This window comes from Solea solea, chromosome 9 (genome assembly GCF_958295425.1).
Source record: "Solea solea chromosome 9, fSolSol10.1, whole genome shotgun sequence".
Classification (NCBI taxonomy): domain Eukaryota; kingdom Metazoa; phylum Chordata; class Actinopteri; order Pleuronectiformes; family Soleidae; genus Solea; species Solea solea.
This window is the reverse complement of record NC_081142.1, coordinates 16,763,403-16,784,695: the sequence shown is the minus strand read 5'-3', so window position 1 is coordinate 16,784,695 and position 21,293 is coordinate 16,763,403. Positions and strand designations below refer to the sequence as shown.

Sequence of the window (21,293 nt, the reverse complement as noted above, 5' to 3'; positions counted from 1 at the left end):
AATAAAACAATATGATACAAACATGGAACAACAGGAGAAGAAACTTGAGTTTAAAAAAGTTTTACAAATGTACAAAGTTGTTAGCTTTGTACATTACTACCAAATAAAATCTTTTGTCAACTTCTACCAGTCATTTTCGGATAAGATACCTTTTAGGTACTTTATATAGGACTGCATTATACTAATATTATACTACTACTCTACAATATCTTGTTCACCAGTAAACATTCTTAAGTTATGTCACAATGTCCTCACGTCTGCTGAAGCCTCTGTTTTTATAACAGACTGAGTCAAAGCCTAAATGTGGAATTCTTGGATTGATGCTCACAGAAGTCGCTCCACTTTTCTTCAGTAAAGTAGTAAAGTTCAGCTTTGTGAGCTCATACCTTTTTAGGCCAGGTTTCTTCATCCACTCAACCACAAAATGAAAATCAGAGAGTGACTCACTCCTCAACAACTTACTTTTCCCCCAACTATTCATGTTTTTTTTGTTTGTTTTTTGTATTTCAAACCACAATCTGCTGCTAATCTTCTGCCATTGTTGTGAGGAATATATTTAAATAGTCAACTGAAATGTGTTCCCTCTGTGTTGACGAGAGGTCAAATAATGAGTATGAATCTGTCTTTATCTATGGTTTCCTCTCGCACCACACTGTGGCTGAGTTGGAAGAGAGCCTGTGGTGTTTTTCTCTCTGGTTTTTGGTTTTTGAGTCAAACTATTTTGGATAGCTGCTGTCATGACACTGAAAGATACTTGAGATAAGTGTGACTGTGTGGCTGAGCTCTGTGGCTCATTATAACCATCATCTTTAAGATGACTGGAAGGCCTGATGTGAAGGCAGCAGAAAGCACATGTGTTTTCTGCAATGGGATTTATAGTCCCATATATAAGTGGCAATTGGTTTGTGTGTGTGTTTTCCACCAGAGGTGGAAAGAGTACTTTAATACTCTAGTAGGGCTGAACGATTTTGAATCAATATCTTATTGCGATTATTTTAACAGGCATTGCAATTACGATATGATTCGCGATATCAGAGGGAAAAGTCCAGCTATTCTGTTTCATATTTCCTTCATCATCTTGTAGGTCCTCCACCCTGTCTTATTAGCAGGAAACCCCCTTCCCACTGTTTCACTGTGCTTTTACATCTCCACACATTGTTAGTTTGCAGCCCATTGCCACCCACTGCGAGGGAAAAAAATGCTCCAGTGGAAATAAAAATACCCTGTCAGGGTTTTGAATAGAGCACAGGTTGAAGCAGTGGTATTTACATAATCAACCGATTGACTGCAGGATTATATAAAACAAGAAGTGCTGCTGAGAATCTCATAGCTTCTTGCGGTTGATGGTTATAAAGTTAAATCTCTGCTGACACAGGCGTCAACATCAGCCACAAATGCTCAGCTTGCCTCAATTAGCACAGTAATGCTTAAGTAGATGAAACCACTGTCTCCTGGACAGTGAGATTCTGTGGCTGACACTGCTGTCACACACACTACTTCATCCAAACAGACAGTCACACACACAGTGTGGTCTCTGCAGGTTCAAGACAGCAACTTGTATATTATTTACATTCTACACTGCTGTTCAAAAGTCTAACAATCACATTCATATGAATGAGTCAAGGGGAACATAATAAATCATGTGCAGGTATGTGAGAAAGTCCTTGTATTAAGTCATAAAAAGATCATGATATGTCATCAGATTAAGGAAATGTGGTAAATTGAAATACTGGCTTGACCGATAACAATGATACAACCGCATAATCTCTGTTTACATATCACCAACCATACAATAATCCAGCTTGTACCACTTCAACACTCCAGCAGAGTTACTAGACCTTGCTAATACAAAATAGGAATTAAGAAAACTCAAACCTTCTAATTTTTTACTTCACCTGCTGTCACGTGGTTGGGCGACTTCCAGACAACCATAACTGGGTCACCTGAGTCTCTCACCCCAAACACATCCTCAGGTAAATACCTATTAATATCAACAAGTCTGGCATAGTGTTTTTGACACTAGTGAACACGGTGTCTATCACAGAGCACAGTCTTAGCAGCTGCATGTCCATACTCTCCTCACAGTCAGCACGTGTTCATCTGTGCAGAGCTGATCTGACAACATCAGTTCTCCATCAACGTCATCCTCCTCCAGACTAAGGAGGCCAGAGGCTGTTGTTAGATGACAATACACACTGCTAATCCTATCACACCCTCTTTAAAGCAGAATAAACCAGATTTGAACATTTGTTCACAGTGAATGCACACACTGGATGATGAGCTGACATGACAGGCATTTCCCAGGTTAATGGTGGCAAAGCTAATCCGCCTTGACTCATGACCCTACAGGTGTGAGTTTGTCGGCGGGTGTGACCCTGTCGTTACAAGTTTAAGTTCAGAATGTGGCTCACAAATAGGTTTATTGCAAGTATTATCTGCTTTTTTTCCCCACCTTTTTTAAAACTACACATAAAAGAAATACAGATTTTTTTTCTTTAATCACGTAGGGGCTAATGTTGAAAATATTACTACAATAAGAAATAGAAAAGATAAATAAACAGGATAAAGACATGTAGCTCCAAATAATGTGAACATGAGCACCATTTTGTATATGATTCATATATAAACTCTCTAACCACACTCCATTAAATGTTTATTTTCTATCATTAGATACACATCTTAATATAGGGGCTAAAAGCTGTAAAGGATCTCAACTCTACACCAAGTTGACATTTTTCCAAACCAAAGTTCAGAGGCAGCACCTGCAACTGGGCTCCTATAGGCTGATACCAGCTGTCAGTCACACTGGTGTCCGCTACTCCCGTTTTGTTGTTTTTTTAATATGGGATATAAAATAAATCATAACTTTGACTCAACTAAACATAATAAAGACAAAAAAATGCACTTTGTAAAGCCTGAAAACACACTCCCAGGATATCCATATAAGGAGTTGTGTATTACTCCCACTGCAATTTACCTGCACCTGTGGATCTGTGCTGCGTGACCACTAAGGGTTGATTCACAAATTTGACACCATGTTTTATTGAGGAAGGCCTAAAACTATTAACTCCTCAGGAAAACATATACTAATGGCGCATTTCCACCGGCTCTACTTGCTTCGCCATGCCATGCCACGGCACGGTTTAAGTAGCGTTTCAACTAGCATAGTACCTGGTACCAGGTACTATTTTTAGTACCTGCTCAGGTGAGGTTCCACAAGCGTGCTGAGTCGGTACTATGCGATGATTGGTCAGACTGCCGGCCACTGACTGGTCAGAGTGCCGTCACAGGAAGAGACGTCCCACACAAAAATCAAGCCGAACAGCGCCGAATTGTAGATCACTTAAAACTACTTAACAATCCTAAAAACGTGGGTAAATCTCCAACAACAAAATGAGTGTGTTGTAAAGTCACTAGTCACTCGTGTGTGTGTGTGTGTGTGTGTGTGTCGTGTATAAAACTAAGTCACTGCAGTTTCACTCAGCCGTGCAGTGATGACTTTGCCCACGTTAAGTAGGTACTTTTTTGTAGTGGAGATGCAACCTAATTGTGCCGTGTCGTGCCGTGCGGAGGCGAGTAGAGCCGTTTGGATATACACCATAATTGTCACTAATTGTGTGCAAACAGCAGTCGCCCTCTGGTGGCAATGAAATATATTTTTACTTCTGCATTGGCATCTTAACTCAATGCAAACATATTTATGAAGCAAAAAACTCCTGTATCCTTGAAGTTGTCTCAGGAAATGGCTGCCATGTGTTCTGACTGCTAAAGGATCTTCCATTGATAAACCTTTTGTGGAAGTGCTAGACCAAGTATTGATTAAGAATCCACATCATGGTGAAGCTAAAGCACTCAGAGTGTGTCCCACGTCTAGATAAAGTAACAGCTGATGACCGGCAGGAGAAGGGCAAATGTTTTTGGCGAAGCAATCTTTAATTCACTGCGAGAGTTTCAGCAAACTAAAATATCAGAAGCTCAAACCACTGAACACACAAATAAAGAACATTTAAAATACCTTTAATCATTGGATACGCTTGTATAATTTACATACTGCATAATATAACTCTTCACATCAATGACTAAAATCAAGTATTTGTTAAACATTTCCACTTGACAAAGAGAAAAAAATAATGTGTTTCTCTGTGCACATTGCATAACATAGAACTGCAGTATATTGTGTAAGTAAAAACTGTTCAAGCAAGATATTGAATGGGCTGATCCAGTGTACTGCAGTCACTTTCAGTGCCTTTTGTTTTCCAATCTTCTAAGCGTTGTGTTCAATTTAAGGCTGGGCTCGGAACCTGGTGTACACTGTGTGGGCTTTATCTTGGTTCCCTTCTCTCTTTGAGTGGCGTAGGTTATAAATTAAACAAAAACAGATAAAGTTTGAACAAGGTTCAACGACTGAAGAAGCATGACGCTCTTTGACGAGCTACAGTATCAGTGAATCCTAGGCTAATTTGTGCTTGTGTGTGTCGATGTGTGTATCAGAGAAAGGAAGAAAACCGCAGGACACATGAGTGGAGTTATGTTATAGCTGTGTTACTCGGCTCCACTCACCACTCACCTGGTTTCTCAAAAAATGGCCCAAATGCTCAAGGGCACTTCTATCATTTTTTATCCTCGTGGGGACAAAGGCATTTAGGCATTTAGTTGTGATGGTTAAGGTATGGGTGAGGGGCAAGGTAATCTATTATGTCTATGAGGTTTCCTCACTGAGATTGAAAAACAAGTTTGTGTGTGTGTTCTTGTATTTGTGGCTTTGTGAGGACCAAAAATGTATAAACCATATTGAGTGAGGACATTTTGGCTGGTCCTCACATCTTTAAAGGGCTTTTTCAGGACTATAAGACCTGGTTTTAGATTCAGGGCTAGAATTGGGTTTAGGTTAGAGTTGGGCATCGAGTTGTGATGGTTAAGGTTTCAGGTAAGCACCTCTTACCTCTCTAATACCCTATTAGAGAGGTGTCATATGTGAAAAAATGGAAAATATCAGTCATGAGTCCATGTACAGTGGAAGTGAAATTCTGGATTCCTCATATCCACAAATAAATCATTTTGATCACACAAATAAATCATAACTTTGACTCAACAAAACATAATAAAGACAAAAAAATGCACTTTATAAAGCCTGAAAACACACTCCCAGGATGTCCATATAGTTGTGTATTATTCCCACTGCAATTTACCAAGGGTGCACCTATGGCACGGATCTGTGCTGCGTGAGCACTAAGGGTTGATTCACAAATTTGACATCATGTTTTATTGAGGAAGGCCTAAAACTATTAACTCCTCAGGAAAACATTTACCAATGGCGCATTTCCACCGGCTCTACTCGCCTCGCCATGCCACGGAACGGTTTAAGTAGCGTTTCCACTAGCATTCACTGTCATTTTACCGTGAATGAGTGAGTGATGTTTCATTGGCTTTGGATTTCTGCTGCATGAATGCAAAATGATTTGATTTTGGTGATGATTTGCTTTCTCTACGTTTTTTTTGGCTCTTAAAGGATCAAAGTTTTAGCCTTCTACTATATTAATATTGACGTTTTTAAGGGAGAGCATAAAAGTGTTGTAAGTCTTTTGAGAAATCACAATTTTACTTGACAAGAAAGATGTGTTTTAAACATCTCTTGTCTGGTGTATGATGCCAAATTTTCAGTACCAGGAATTTTGGGATATTTTAATCTGGACGCTTTTAATATCTCCATGTGTTCCAGATTACTGCTTTTTACAGGAACCAGGAATTCTGTCCCCACTCTGCCTTAAAGGTGGGGTCCTATTTAAGTATAACGGCAAGTATATAGGTACTTTTTTTTTTTCAATTCAAAAATATCAACTAAAAAAAACTTGCAGCCTCTGCCTTATTGGAAAAGATATATTGGAAAAATAAAATCTGTTTCATTTGTCAATTTCAGTGGTTACTATCAATCACCAGCAAGGCCTTTACTTTTATGTTCCTTGCCTTTATTCGTTGCACTAAGATACTGCAGTAAAAACTGTTTTATGTAGCCACTTGAGCTGAAACCTGGTGGGTCTGATTGTCATGACAACTGCGAGGATGTCCACTTGTCTACGCAATCATGCCGTTTGTCTTGTGCCCAGAATAGCTGCAGGGTGCCTGGCACCTAAAGCCTCAGCACACACATCACGCACGGTGGGCATTTGATAAATCCTGACACCACAAAAGGAACAGACGTTTAATGAGAACCAGCCCGTCTGGCTGTACACCTTCAATTTTTAGATTGAAATTTACTTTCCACAACGTTGCCAGTTAGTTACACGTCCACTCATGCTTATGAGCAATTATCACCCCCTCCCTTTTAGGTCACAAGACATTCATTCTGTTCAGCACTTAAATCTTTACTGAAAATGTTAAAATGTTGATATTTCAGTTTTAGACTGGATTTTTCCAGTGAGAAAACATTAAAGTATCATGGTGTACATTATATTTTCAGAGAGACACACTATAGCTTAATGTGATGCGTTTTACAGATTTGTTCCCTGCACTAAAATGTAGTATTTTCCTATATGGCTCAGCTAATTTGGAAAGAAAACCACAAACTAGCCGAGCAGTCCCTGTGGCATGCGATGGTGCCTGACAGCCAACACATATGTTAAAAAGGGAAGAAGGCTTCAGATGACTTCATGTCTATACTGTGGCAGGATGATATACCATGGCTGAAATACCCATTTAGATAATAGTAGATGTTCTGTTTGTATTCGGTGAAGAAAAAGAGAGTTCCACATTGTCCAAGAGTTCAAGGACTAGTTTTGAGCATAGTTTTCCTCGCCTGTCTCCAAGACTGGCCCGGTTTCTGTGGTGCCGGTTTTATGGTGCTCTCTCCAGTGAGGGCATTGTGTGCGCATGATGTGTGTGTTGGCACGGACGGAACATTTCCATCAAGCCAGTGTGGTGATGAAAAAGTCAGTCAGGATGAAAAGAGAAGCAGGAGGAAGAGGAAACACTTTAGTGGCTAAAACAAATGGAGATGTATAAAGTTAAACATAATAATCTGTAACTGTCTTCAGAGACACATACTCTGTCACTGATTAAAGCTGATGTCCAAGTTTACAAATTGTAAACTATTTGCATAATATAGTAATGAAAGCAGGCAGTTAACAGTAGTGCCACACTTTTATTGATTAATTCCTTCCATGTGATGATGAAGCAATGTGCACAAGTCTTTGTAGTGCTGAAGTAAAGCATGCGTTTAGTCCCTTCCTTCATGGTAACTTAATCATTGACACGTCTACCTAACTTTACAACCAGGAGCAGTTGTGGCTACTTTCAAACCAGATAAAACCCAAGTCAGTGGGGTTACAGGTTACATTACAGCTGTCTTTGTGACGTTCTACATTCATCATGCAGTGTATTTCTCATTAAACATATAAAAATGTATGTATCAGTCCTGAATATTGCAGCTCTGTCCTGCTCTTTTCTCTATATTTGGAAAATTCACCCTCAGTGTCTCCATGTGCATTTACCAAACACCCTGCTTAGTCCTGCTCCTTTTTAATGTTAAACATGAAAACATAATGTTTGGAAAAAAGAAATCATAATAAAAACTTAATAAGCTGTCATGTTATGTGGAAAAAAAAAGTCATATCTAACGACTTTTACGGCAATCAATTTCAGAACCCGTTTGCAAGATTCCACTTTTAAAAGACGTCAAAGGGAAACGATAAAAAGTCAGCTGGAGATGGAATTTTCAACCCACTCATGAATCCAATGTTAACTACAGTACAGTTGGGAACAATTTGCCAGGAATTTCACACAGAAAAATCAGTAGCTGGTGGCAAGAAATGGTTAAACATCTTCTTTTGTTTAACACTGTCTGAGATTTTGGACTCGATGTCTAAAAATGCAAGTTCATGCTTTTTAGCCTTCAAAGGGACTAGGAATATTATTTTTGCATCAGTATTAAAACTCATTGCCTTCTGTATTGTATTGGCACCAGTACTGAAAAAGATTCCCAGCAGTAAAATTTAAAGTTGGATACAGACATGCACAATGACACCATGCAAAAGAAATTCACTTTAGGCGTCAGCTTTTTAAACAAGCATGTAAGATTAAAAAACAAAACAAAGCCTTTAACATTTAAATACTGATTATGTCATACGTCCTCTGTTTATTATACATGTCGCACTAACCTTGCAGCGTTAACATGAATAACTGCAGTCTGGTAGCAGGTGTAGTAACACTGTGATGAATGAGATGGAAATGCTTGAAAACCTTTGGGACTCGTCTATTTTTATTTATCTTTTTATACCTGACAGGCCAGCTGTGCTCAGGCAGTCAACATCTGTCTGTCTGTCTCTCACACATAAATATTCTCTCTTTCTTTCTGTCTTTCCAAATTCCTGAGTAATACTCATATTCATGCTCTGGGAAGCGGCTGCTATCAACATACGTCAAACGAAAGGCTGTTCTTTTCTGCTCGTGTTGGTTCTTCTACACATTTTCTCACAATTCAGCCAATAAAGCTTTCAGCACAGGGCATGCAATAATCCACCCAGACAACATGACACATTGACCACTCGACACTCACGAGCACAACTGCTGGTCCAGCCGTCTGCCCAAACATTTAGCAGCCAGATATAATTTAAAAAAAATATATATATATTATCATAACAACAGTGCGCTCATCTTAGGAGATAAAGTACAGGCAACATATGTAAAGTATTTCACCAATCAGGCACAACATCTGCTTTAAAAACGAACACAGATCATCATAACTGTAACAGAATATAATATTGAGCCACAACTATTACCTGATGCACAAGAGTAGCTGTCAAAATCACAGATGCTAACAGTGGGTACGTTGTTTCTTAGTAAGGGAAACGTTTATTTATGTCCCCCGTCGTCATTCTTTGTCTACAGTTAAGGGGAAAGAAACACACACACTTTGTCTACCAAGTTTTTGTTAATACATTATTAAGTAATACTGTCTCGTACCCCTGGACGTGTTGAATAAGGGTTTATATAAACTGTCATGAAAGGTTTTATTCTATTACTGTCGTCCAAGAGATCTCATAGTGCTATTATTTCAGGGCGCCTCAAAGGATCCCAAGAAAAAAAGCTGTAATGTTTCCTTTTGTTTCCTTTGTATGGGTCAGAGAACAACATTATAAAGCAACTGCAACTTTATAAAATAATTAGCAATCTTTTTTGTGGAAATCTTATTTGTGTGGAACTTATTTTTCTCAGCAAATAAGAGAAAGTAATTGTTAATGGTTTGTACAGCATACCACATTGCAATGTTAACTCTTTCTCTGAAGATTATTTTGCTGTGCTTCATTTCAAAGGGAAATAAAATAAAATAAAAAATAAATTAAAATCAGGGAATGCCAAGAAAGACCCTGAGAAAAACTATGACACAGGATTTTTAAACTTTTCCTCTAAGTTTGTGTGAGGCAGCCATGTTTGGCCGACGATGGTAAAATCCTGTAATGTGCATTCATCTCAATACTGACATCAATGTTTGATAGAAGGTTAGTGCAGTCACAGGAGAGATAATATTAAAAAAAGACATAAGTCTTTGTCTTTCAAACCCAGTGTCTTTCACCACAGGAAGCTTCAGTATCTGCCTTTTACAACAGCAGTTCACTCTTCCTCTAAGTGATCAACTGAATTTACTTCCCTCACTTATTATCCTTGTTACAAAAACGTCACATCTTCTTGGGACTGCACCCATCGCCAATGAGCATCATACTCCATATGTAGTTTGCCATTCATTTTGCAAGTATCCAATTCAATCTTTCCATTTTTATAGGGTTTGAGTTTGGGGCTTTGGCTGGTTCCCAGTTTCTCAGAGAGGCTGATGTGGGTCGGGCTACCTGTTTGTGCTCCTGGCTTTTCCACAACGCCATTTACTTTGATTGATTGTGCCTGAGTATTGTCCTTAGAAACAGGGCTTTCCTTGCCTGTCTCTGCAGCCTTCGTCCAAACAGTAGCATCGAGCTTGGGGCCCTCAGATTTGTTGATAGGAACAACTGGTTTTCCACTTACATTCCCAGCAATCCCAGGGATCATACCAGCCCCTGGTCTGCCTTTCACCTCTATCCCATTTCCAGCAATAGCTCTGTTTTCATTTGCCCCAGCTCGAATCCCAGCCCCAGGATCAGACCTCACACCTATTCCAGCTGCTGTGACAGGGGCCACAGGGCCTCCTCCTGTCCAGCCCCCAACAACAGCCTCTGAAACCAGTGGTGTTGTGGTGCAGATGACCGACTCTGAGCTGGAAGGGCAGTACTCATCCATGTCGTCTGCCAGGGTGTCCAGGTAGCTGCCGATGGAGATATTGTCCAGCTTGTCATTGGGGTCCTGCAGGCTGCTCCAGGAGCCTCTCCAGGAAGTGTCGGGGCCCTCACCCAGGCTGTACTGGCTGCTGGTGAGGCTGCTGCAGCGGCTGGTCAGGGTGCTGCGCTCCTCCAGCAGCCACTTCACCGCCTCTATACCTTCATGCACCGCCAGCAACTGCTGCAAGATCTTTACATCCACAGAGCGCAAGTGGGCCTGAGGAGAAATAAAAAAATGGAATAAAAATAAAGTTGAATATTGAGTCTTTTTCAAAATTCTGCTTATATTTATTAATGTTTTGTATTTTGCAGTATAAGAGGCAAGGGATATTTATTTTGAAGCAGGGAACATTGGCTGCCGAGTCAAGTGCAAACACTATAATATAATAGTGCTAGTGATATAATTATAAACCCAAACAGATCACCATAATAAGAATTATAACAGAAGCCGGCAGGCAACACCTTGGCCTTGGCTTGTATACACACGTATTCCCACTGAGTCCCTGTTTTCTGAAATTACACTCTGTACTAATGAAGAATCTTGTATCTATGTGGTAGGAGGCTACAAAGGACACCCATTTTCTTTGTGCGGAGCATGGTAGGACCATGGGAAATATTTTATCCCTTGCAATCACTTTTGCATTCCCTCATAAAAGTTTTCCCTCCCCAGTGCTTCCCAGATCTCCCTGGCTCTCCTCATGCCTTGCATGGCACTTGTTCCCTGCCATAACTACCCAGAGTATTCTGGAATAACTTTTGTGTTTCCTCCCCAGTGCTCGCCGGTGCTCCCTGGCTCTCCCTGGAAGTGCCATGCATGGACAGACGGGACCATCTGAGTTACGGAAAGCTGGGTAGATCTGGGTAGCGCCAGGGAGGGAAAACTATTGCAAGGAAACACAAAAGTACCATGACCCTTTCCGGGCTCCATAGTTTTGAGAAACAAGCTCCCTCCCTGCCGCTATTTTTTTATGTTGTGTGTGCACATGATCATATCTCATGCACACAAGGTAAAACAAAAAACACTTTCCATGACTTTAGGCACTCCACAGGAAAAGCTACTAAACAAAGGGGGGATGACAGTTTAGATTAGCAAACTGTAAGAGAATGTTTGAACAAGGAAATGTGTCCAAACATAACACATAGAGAGGCTCCTGTGTGACATACATTTGATACAGTTGAAGGTATGATACATTGGAAAAGAAATGCAGAGAGAATCTTCTTTAAAAACACAAATGGGACTAGAAAAGTGACCTGGCACAATTAAAGCAATGATAAATCATATATAACAGCCAACTGCTGTCTTTTACTGTGATGTGTGAGGTTGAGAAACGTAGAAGAAGGAGGAGGACAAGAAGAAGAGAAAAACATGGCCACAGTCATGGAACATTCCTCCCCAGAATACATTAGCAGAGGTCTGCGGTGAAGTGCAGGGCCTTGAGGTGATATATGACACCGATATTCAAAGCGCAGCCTGATGGTTTCCACCTCTTTCTGCAGATAATCACTCTCTCTCAAAGCTGTTCATTCGCATTATGAGTTTTCTGTCTTATGTAGTATGTCCATCCCTCTCTCTACTAAATGTGAATTCTGCCTCACATACTGTATCTATGACTTTCAGATGGTGTTTGCCGTTTTTTGGTTATAGTGGGGGTATTTTTAAAAATATGCTATCTTAATTTAGGAGCTCTATATGCAATTTTATCATGTATTTTACAGTGAAACATATTTAAACATGCAGCATTTTTCAAAGTGCAAGGACCACAAGCTATTAGACCTTTATTTAGGAGCTCTATATGCAATTTTATCATGTATTTTACAGTGAAACATATTTAAACATGCAGCATTTTTCAAAGTGCAAGGACCACAAGCTATTAGACCTTTATTGACCCTTCAGAGTCTTTGTGTATCCCTTTTATTTTTTTTAATCAGTGCTTAAAAAAAGCTTTTATGAGCCCGATAATCTTCAAGCAACACTGCATGAAAATGAACACACCCCTCATGTATCATGTCTGCACGTAGGTGGTGACAGACCTTTATTTGGACCTTGCACCAGTCAGGAAAAACCACTTTAGCACATTTAGTCCTTTCCAATTGAGAGGCTTCCCTTCATCTTTCCTCAGCGTCAGACCCAGTGTGGTTAAGGAAACCGCACTGTAGGAAAGAGACTTAGATCAGTAGTCATCAGTTTGGATCATGAAATCCCTTAGGATAGGATATTCATGGAGTCACAGGATGATAAATGACTGAGAGCAAAATAAAAAGAAGCCTAACAGGATTACATTTTCTGTGACATTTTGCTTTTTCATGTAAAATATTTGATATAGTTTCACCTCCTTCGGAAAAAATTACTCTTAAGCTCGGAAGAGTCTGCTCCAGTCAGCACTAGTTGGGGACAGTCGGCATGGCTCGTGGACACAGATATCTGTGTTTGAACTCTGACTCTGGACACAGTCGGTTAGTGTGAACTGATTACCGACCCAACTACAAACACATGTTGCCAACAGCCAATGAAAAAGAGTAGGTGGGACGACAGAAAGTACCAGGAATAGCAATATCAAAACTGTTGCTCTTATAGATGACCTCACAAGAGTTCAGTTGGCTTCGGTTGGTCTGACAAATAGTGTCTTCTGCAGAAACCAGTCAGGTTGTGTGTACTCCGAGTCTTTTCAAAATCGGTAACTACTGTGAAAGTTGTGTAGTGTGTCCCCAGCTTTAGGTTAAACCTTACACAAACCATTAAAATACAGTCAGATTGTTATGTCAGCATGCAAATAAATATGTAATGTGATTTTTGGTTCAGTAATGTGAGCTCACATGTCTCTCATGGCTACTGCATTTTTACAACTATAGCAAAGCAGAATGACACCTGAGAGGGGAGAGGAGGCAGAAACATGGATCATATTCACAGGGCAGTAAATTAACAAACATCCACCTCGACTACTACTCACCTACTCCACATGAAAGACAGCAAAATTAATATGGGTAAAAAAGATCAACACAAACCACAGCTCCCTCTCGCACATGCATATGTGTGTGCGACTTGTATCCTGCCACAGAGATGTTTAGGGGTGGAGATCAGGTTTGAGGTTTGAGGGTTTGCTGCAGAGACTGAGTGTCTAATGAGGGTGGCAGTAAACATCGCTCTAAGCCTGTCAGTGCTGAGGTGGCACAATGCTAATGAACCTGATCGCTCCACCAGTTTGTGCTCATTCTGCTGCTGCTGACGACTCAGACCTGTGAATCCAGTGCTGCTTTCACAACTTTACGTTTAGGGTAATCTTCTTTAGTAAGATGCATTTCACTCTGTCAAACAGACATGTAACCAACAGGATTATAACTGGACTGGTGCCTGTCAGTGTGACATGTGACATACTACAGTTTGAACTAAGACAATGTGTTGATCAATTGTGAGAATTTGATGCTTTTGGGGGAAAAAAAGCAGTTCATCTTGACTGATCTTATCTCTGTCGTTACCGATAAAAAAAACATTTTGGTGATTAACCTAAATTGTGAAAATGTACAGCCACAAGCCATAAGTTTCTTGTCGTCCTTTTTTTTAGTAAAAATGTCTGTTTATAACACAGATATTCTTCAAATAAATAATACTAAGAAACTATGCCCTGCATTCAATATCTGTATTAAAAAGGAAATACGATTTGATAGTCCAACAATGCAAACATGTTTTATCCATGATTGCAGAGGTCTGAAGCTCGCGGACTGTGGGCCACATGCAGCCCCCCCAATCAGTTTCATGTGGCCACCACTTAATATCAAGTTGTAATGAGTTATTTCTGTATGTTTTACTTCATAGATACATTTATATTGTGAACTATTTATCACTACATATCAAAACAAACACTTTTTAGTTTTATTTTGAAATTATGTTAAACATCAAAAATATTTGTATTTTCTGAAAAAGTTGGACTTTTTTCACCTGACCAGCTCCCTACTGACCAAACTATCCACTCAGTGGCCCCCGGGACATTTGAGTTTGCTGTAGATCCTGCAAATGATGAAATTTACCAGGGACTTTGAATGCATCTCGTTACCTGCTCTTAGCTCAACAGGCTGTGAACCCTGCATTACTTACTCTTACTTTCTTCCTCAAACATACTCTTTTAGATAGAGGACCCTGTCAAATGTAAAAGGTCAGACTGGGGACAGCAGAGATGGAGGTCCAGGACATCCTCGGGGACCAAAACACCATCAATCATTTTTTGGCCACCAGTGCACAACCAAACAGATTCCAATTCCTCCGCAGGCACAAGGCCAGGCACCTCCTGGCTGAGCCATAGGATTCTGGAAAGCTAATTTCCCTGCCTTTTATATCCACTGTAAAATAGCTTGTGTGTGCACTGTGAACAACATTAATCACAGCGATCATTTAAACAATTGGCTTCATTGATTTAAAATAAATCATCTAACCGAGTGAGAGTATATTTGGTTCAGGATCTTTCTTGAGACAAACTGGCAAGACTTAATTTAGGAGTCTATAACTTTTGATTCATTTTCAAAATCTCCTGGGACGAATCAGTTCTAGAAAAGGGGCAATGCAAATGATCAATCATTCTGAGGTACAATTATTACAAGGTTGCACTAAATCTATTATCAAGGTATTCAAGTAACTGGGAATTCAGATATTTACATTTGCTCTTTGGAATTAGCGGTCGGTTAACTGAGTCCACTGGGCTTAAGCACTCAATAACAACACCAACAGAAGACAGTGACTGATGGTAACACTTGAGTGATCACATCTACATGTGGGAATTCAGATGAAGGTGTGTTCTGGTCTCTGTCTCTGCCAGACCTGTTTCTAGTCAGTTCAGTTTCTTTCTTTGAATGTGACAGCAGGCTCCCTAAACGCCTAGATGTTCCTTCACTGTTTTCAGTAAGGTTAACATTTTCTAACTGTTATAAAGTCGTAGTGTTTCTTGGACCCCTGCCACAGTCACAGTGTCTGTCTGTCACACCTCTTCTCTTTGCCCTCATTTGTTAGTTTTATATACACAAATGAATGTCAAAGCCATTATGGCCATATTATTACATTTGCAGATTATTCTGTCAGTGTCTCTCCTCAACGATGACTAGTGCAATATGTTAATTGATACACCAGGGCAAATATCAATATTTTAATTACCAAATAAAGGTTTACATGTTATAGGTGTTATTTGTTATTATTTTAGTATTACTTATTTTTGACAGTAAAATTGTAGAATATTAAAATGAAACACAAGCTGAAATACAGCAGAATTATCCTTTTATCGTAGACATTACAGTCGATGTGCCACAGCATGAAGCGGCTCCATTAATGTTCTGAAGAACTGAGTATCTATGATATACAGTAGTGCATAATGATGACGTATGCACCACTCAAGCCCGATCCCTGACGCAGATTCTCCCATGTGAGCAAAAATAGCTTCTCAATGTCGCACAGTCTTCTACCAGACTGCTGAATCACTGCCAGCAGTGGGAACGCAGACACACAACCATATTTTTTTCATATTACAGCAAAAATAATCGTAGTCTTCTTCTTCCTCTCATGTGCTCTAGTGTAAGTGACAGTCTGCAGTTTCACCTTCCCAATCGCTCTGCAGCTCTGTGCCCTTACAGTTCCGCCCGTCTTTATTAGGCAGCAGCAGGTCGTCCCTGCAGCTCCATCTGTCCTTCCATCTGTGAATGCTGTGTAAAATAGCCACTTATCCTTGTTGGTATCGAATTCTGTCATATTTAATTTTTTCGTGTCTCTAAATTCGACGTTTTTGTGTTAGGTTAAGCCCTCAATTTTTCTCTATTTTGCATTTTCATGCCTGTGTTGAATGGAAGGGCTTCATTGCAAATACTTGCGCCGACTGTGTTTTACCACAAAATTCATATGGCTTCTTAAAATTTCCTGAGATTGTGTTTCAAAAGGCTTTCCAATTTGCATACTTTTTGTGAAGCTGTATAGGAGGACTGATAAAGACCATATCTTATCAGCTGACTCTGGCACTTTCCCTCCCTTTGTCTATCTATTCTATATTCATGAAAAACTCACAATTCAAACAAAACTGATGACACAGCCAGTGTCATGTCAGAAACCTCTCACACAATCAATAAATCCTACTGCTATAGCACCTCTGAAATCTGAGAAGTCCATTCAGGTTAATTGAGACACTGTATATGCATCAAAACAAGACAGAGAGGAAATTGAATTGCACTCAACAAACTTTTAGACAGATGAAGTCAATTCACTACCGTTCAGCTGTGCACACAAAGCTTGACTTTGCACTGAAATGCACCACAAGGGTGAAAGACAGAGACAAAGAGAGACAGGAAGAAACACAGTAAAGCACTAGGAGAATTGAACGGGAGAATTGACACACCCTGAGGAGCTTAAAATGCAGGTGCTGATCACCGTTAAAATGTAAAGCTGTGTGTCTGTGTGTGTGCATGTGCATGTGTGCGTGCATGTGTGTGGCAGACTTCCAGTCGTCTGTGGTTTTCAAAGGAGTGCCTCTGTATCCAGTAAATCTGTTTAGTTCAGCAGAGAGTGTGTCTCCCTTCAGACAAAATGTAAAACACAAAAGTGAGATTTATCTGCTGTAAAATATCCCTACCATAAGGACACATAAATAATATTGATTGTCCATCAGTTAGTCAACTGTGAGAAATACCTGCTAAATCTTTTGATAATTATTTTTTAAGTTAAACATTCCTTAGTTCCATCTTCTCAGATCTGAATTATGTGTTTTTCTGCTTTATATTTTTGTATTGAAGACATTCCCTTGAGCTCTAAAAGGAAACTAATTCTATAAAGAATGCTTTTTTTTCCCTCTTTCAGTACAAAGAGAGAATAAGTCCTTTTAAAAGAAATAAGCAATCGGTTTAAATACTTTTAAAATCCTAAAAATGGGAAGGCCATTCTGCTTGACTCCCACAATTCAGGCAGACGTCAATATGTTTTAGTTTGACGTTTACATACAGTGAAATACAACGAATGACAATGCAGCAGCAATATCCTGTTTTTCGTGACGGGTAACAACAAGAAGAGCAACATTTCAATTTCATTGTGCTGATGGCTTAAAACCACCTGGCATTCATCACTAGTGTGCACAAATACAAGAAAAGGAGGGGGCGGAGTCTTGAGCTTCTCAGTATAAAAAAAGTGAGAAAGTGCGCGCACACACCCAGCATTTATGTGGTTTTACGTGTGTACGTGTCTTTCGTAGGCTATGTGACATTTTGGCTGGTCCACACATCTTTAACGGACTTTTTGAGGGTTAAGACCTGGTTTTAGGATTAGGGTTTGGGCATTTAGTTGTGATGGTTAAGGTCAGGGTAAGGGGCTAGGGAATGCATTATGTCTGTGAATGTCCACACAAAGAATGCAAAACCAACATTTGTGTGTGTGTGTGTGTGAGCTATTCCATTTACTCCGCAGACACCCATGTGTTACTGTAAATCTTACTAAGCAGAGTTCTGATTAGAGTGCAATGCTGTGAATTCTTCTTGTACACTCTGATTTACACTTCACCATTCTTGTAGACTCTCTCTCAAAAACACACACACACACACATACATACAGTTGGGAAGCAGCGCGTCATCACTATCACTTCTAATTCAGTCCTCCCTTCTTTGCAGTAGAAAAAAAAAAATCAGTCTGGCTGACCCTCAACAGATTTATAGAAATCCTCTGAATACTTTGTAAATCCATATTGGCCATGTTGGTCAAATATGCACTTAAAAACAGGCTGACATCAGTGACTGGAGATCATTTATCAAAGCCTATTGATTTTATCTTTCCTTATTAAATAAATGGGCTGATGAAGTGACCTCTGTCTGCTCCAGTGCTGAGGAAAGATGAAAGAGATTATGTCACTGAACCAGTCCAGATCCAGAAAAACAGTGCTGATCTCAGATATACTTGATGTTTTTGTCTGGTGTTTTCATAAATTTAAGGATGATTTAAACATAGTGATGAACCTAAACGGACAAATGGCCCCTGCCAGCCGCGCTCGGGCCCTAAATATAAAACAATTCTGTTCCCTCATGGTATAATAGTGTGTATAAATTGATGAAATATGCAGAGTAAGTGTCGTGAGTACAAAACAGTGTTTATAGCTCTACATTCCTACTGCTACTACTGCTGAAATGTTAATACATTAAGGGGCTCAGTTACAGTGGGGAGTGAACTGTTTCCTCTTTAAGTCTCTGCAGGCTGCGTCTTCCAAAGTGCATCTCAGTTGCCAGGAACCTAGAGTGAAATTTTTACTCCAAACATTTGACCACGAGGATAATGTGTTTTGAGCGTTTGGATGTAACCAGTATGTTTTGGAGCGACTGTCCCAGAGGACAGCTCGCTTTGTTTGGGACGCCATTCGTGGCAACGCATGTGCTCTATGTTACAACCACAATGTGGGAGCTTTCCTGCAGCCGCCACAGGCATGTATGATGTTCATGATCACAGAAGGAAATGACCAACTGTTGACTGGAGTGGCCTTCATGTTTGTAGGAGGTGTGGTCCAAGTCAACAAGACGACATGGACACCAAAAAAAATGCTTAAAGAGGAAAATGGAAAAATCAGAATTACTCATTGACTTTAATTTGAAACAAGTGGCTTTAAATTAGAAATTTTGAACAAAGCTTTTGCACAACTATCAAGCATTGTACATTTATATTGATGTTGTGTTTAACCCGGGGATTCCACTCAATGCCCGCGACAAGAAGTCAAACACAACATTAAAAGCCACTGTTTTTCTTTCAATTATTTTGTTTTCGTAATCGTAATTGAAACACAAGTTTTGATTACTTGTCCCTTCTCTGGTAGAGCAAAAAGAAACATTTGATTGCAGTTTGTGAATTTTTACATGCAATAAATGATTTAATATGTGACAAATAAAACCAGTCTTTCCAGAGAGATGGAATACATCAAGGTATGTAGAGAAATTTAAGTGATGAAGAAAATTATGAAATCTACATACTTATATGTGAGTGTTGTTATTATTACGAATGATGAAAACAACCTAACAATAGAAAGAGGGTGACTTCACTCTTTGATAAAGGCCTGTAGTTGTCATGTATTGTCATTTCCTAGCAACCACATCTCTCTGTAGCTGTCGGCATGGTGATGAGCTGCTCAAATGACTCAAGAAATGACGACAAGTGGTGACCTTTTAAGATTTTTTTCAGCTGTAAATATTAGTCGTGAATTATTTGGTTCATAAAGTTTAATCAATTCTTCATCATGACTGAACTAACTCTCCTGACAGCATCATAATTCTCTTGTTTGTAACTTTCTATTTACTGAGGATTTCCTCAAAAGCCAAACCAAGAAAAGACGATTAAGAAATGCGTATCCCATCATATGACATATGACAAACTATGCAATGGTGACATCCCATAAGACACGTCTTATGGGATGTCACCATTGCATAGTTTGTCCACCAGAGGCATCTTAGTATCTCCGCCTTTGACACAATGCTTTTCTCGACATTTAAAACAGGCATTTAATGTAAAGTCTAGTTGAAAGTATCAAGAAAAAGGGGCTTGATGAGGTTCCCTTAGAAACCCAAAACCTAGAAATTAATTCTCCATCATCATCTGAATGAAGCATCCTTTTGAGCCACTGTTTTGTAATTTTTAATTGTAACATTATTTGTATGCTGCATCCTTCATCTGAAAACAGACTCTGTCAAGCAATATTAACAGCTCTGACTGTGGGAGTGTTTGGTTGTGACCTGCAGCACAGGGGCATCTATGCCATGAATTACTGACGCGTTTTTTGAGCAGTGGAGTTCACTTCTGAAACTTTTCATTGGCCACTTCTTTATGTTTTCAGTCATACTGCCATCGTCGCTTTACTAACACATTGCTGCTTGAACTCACTTCCTCTGAGTAGCAAGGTAATGTCGCCGGGTGACACAAGATATAAACACTGCAATAATGAGAAATACAGAGTTGTGTGGAGCTGATAGGCTTTGTCAGCACTGTGTGAACTGTGTGTTTATATTTAAACGTTACACACTACAGTGTTAAGTATTAATAAGGTGAATGGGATTTCAGTGAAAAAAAAGAATCTCTCACACACACACACACACTTGTTAGGACACCGCATTGACTCCCATTCATTTGGACAGCCTCAATTCTTATCCCTAACCTCAGCCATGACCAGTCATTGCCTAACTCTAACTTCATTCTAACTTTAACCAGAGACTTATTATGAGCTTCTGCTTTACAGACATTGCATTGATTTACATTAATTTCCTGGAGACTTACTCTAACCTTAACCATAATTCCTGCTGGCCTAATCCCAATCTCAAAACCTGTCTTCACGTCAAAATGTAGTCATTTACATCATGTCTCCATAAAGAAGACAGGTCCCCCCCCCCCCCCACGCACACACACACACACATACATACAAACACTTACCATCTCCATCCTCAGTTTTCTGATCTTTTCATCCAAACTCCTCTTCCCTGTCACCTTGCTGGTGTCGTGCGCGCTCGCAAGCTTGGCATCTCCCCGGAGAGAGGAAGCCTCTTCCCGCAGACACCTGAGCAAACCCTCGGGGGTCTTCCGGCCGATTTTCATCTCGATGTCTTTCAGATCGGGGATGGTCTCGCAGGCAGCGCCTTCATCCATCCTGTCCGGGTTTTTTTGTGTGTGTTTTTTCGCCTCAGCAGCAGAAAAGATCCGCAGGACAGAGCTGTTATTATTACGTCCTTCTTGTGCGCTCACTTACTATGTGAATGCTTGGCATCATATGCGACTCCAGCTGAGATGCAGACACAAACACAGTCTGACAGCATCAACAAACACCGGCGTGATCTTATTCGCACAGATACATGTTGGCTGTGTTGCTCTACAATGATAAAATCGCTGTTTCCCCAAAACAAAAACTAGTCAAAGTGAGTATTTCCCGTGTTAGTTTGATGACTAGTCGCTGGATGTCATCGCTGCTGCTGCTGCTGCTGCAGATCCCTACAGTGAGCGACGTTGTTGCGCAGATTCCA

General features: G+C 39.9%; 2 protein-coding genes across 2 annotated transcripts in view; one reads left to right on the top strand and one right to left on the bottom strand.

The window, feature by feature from the left end:
* ttc22 (tetratricopeptide repeat domain 22) overlaps positions 1–21,293 on the top strand; it is a 34,154-nt gene that overhangs the window by 2,439 nt on the left and 10,422 nt on the right. The window lies entirely within an intron of this gene.
* lurap1 (leucine rich adaptor protein 1) lies at positions 9,124–20,922 on the bottom strand. Its single transcript, XM_058638561.1, has 3 exons — positions 20,710–20,922; positions 10,137–10,518; positions 9,124–9,995 (listed from the first exon to the last, which is right to left on the bottom strand). Exons 1-3 carry the CDS (start codon positions 20,920–20,922, stop codon positions 9,661–9,663), a joined length of 930 nt encoding a protein of 309 aa, XP_058494544.1. The 3' UTR covers positions 9,124–9,660.

Excerpts from the sequence above, each read along its gene's own strand:
- lurap1 (XM_058638561.1), bottom strand. The coding sequence starts at position 20,922 with ATGGATGAAGGCGCTGCCTGCGAGACCATCCCCGATCTGAAAGACATC. Across the intron at positions 10,519-20,709 it reads GAAAACTGAGGATGGAGATG|GCCCACTTGCGCTCTGTGGA; the intron begins GTAAGTGTTTGT and ends ATTTCTCCTCAG. Across the intron at positions 9,996-10,136 it reads TGTCACAGCAGCTGGAATAG|TTGTTCCTATCAACAAATCT; the intron begins GTGTGAGGTCTG and ends GTGGAAAACCAG.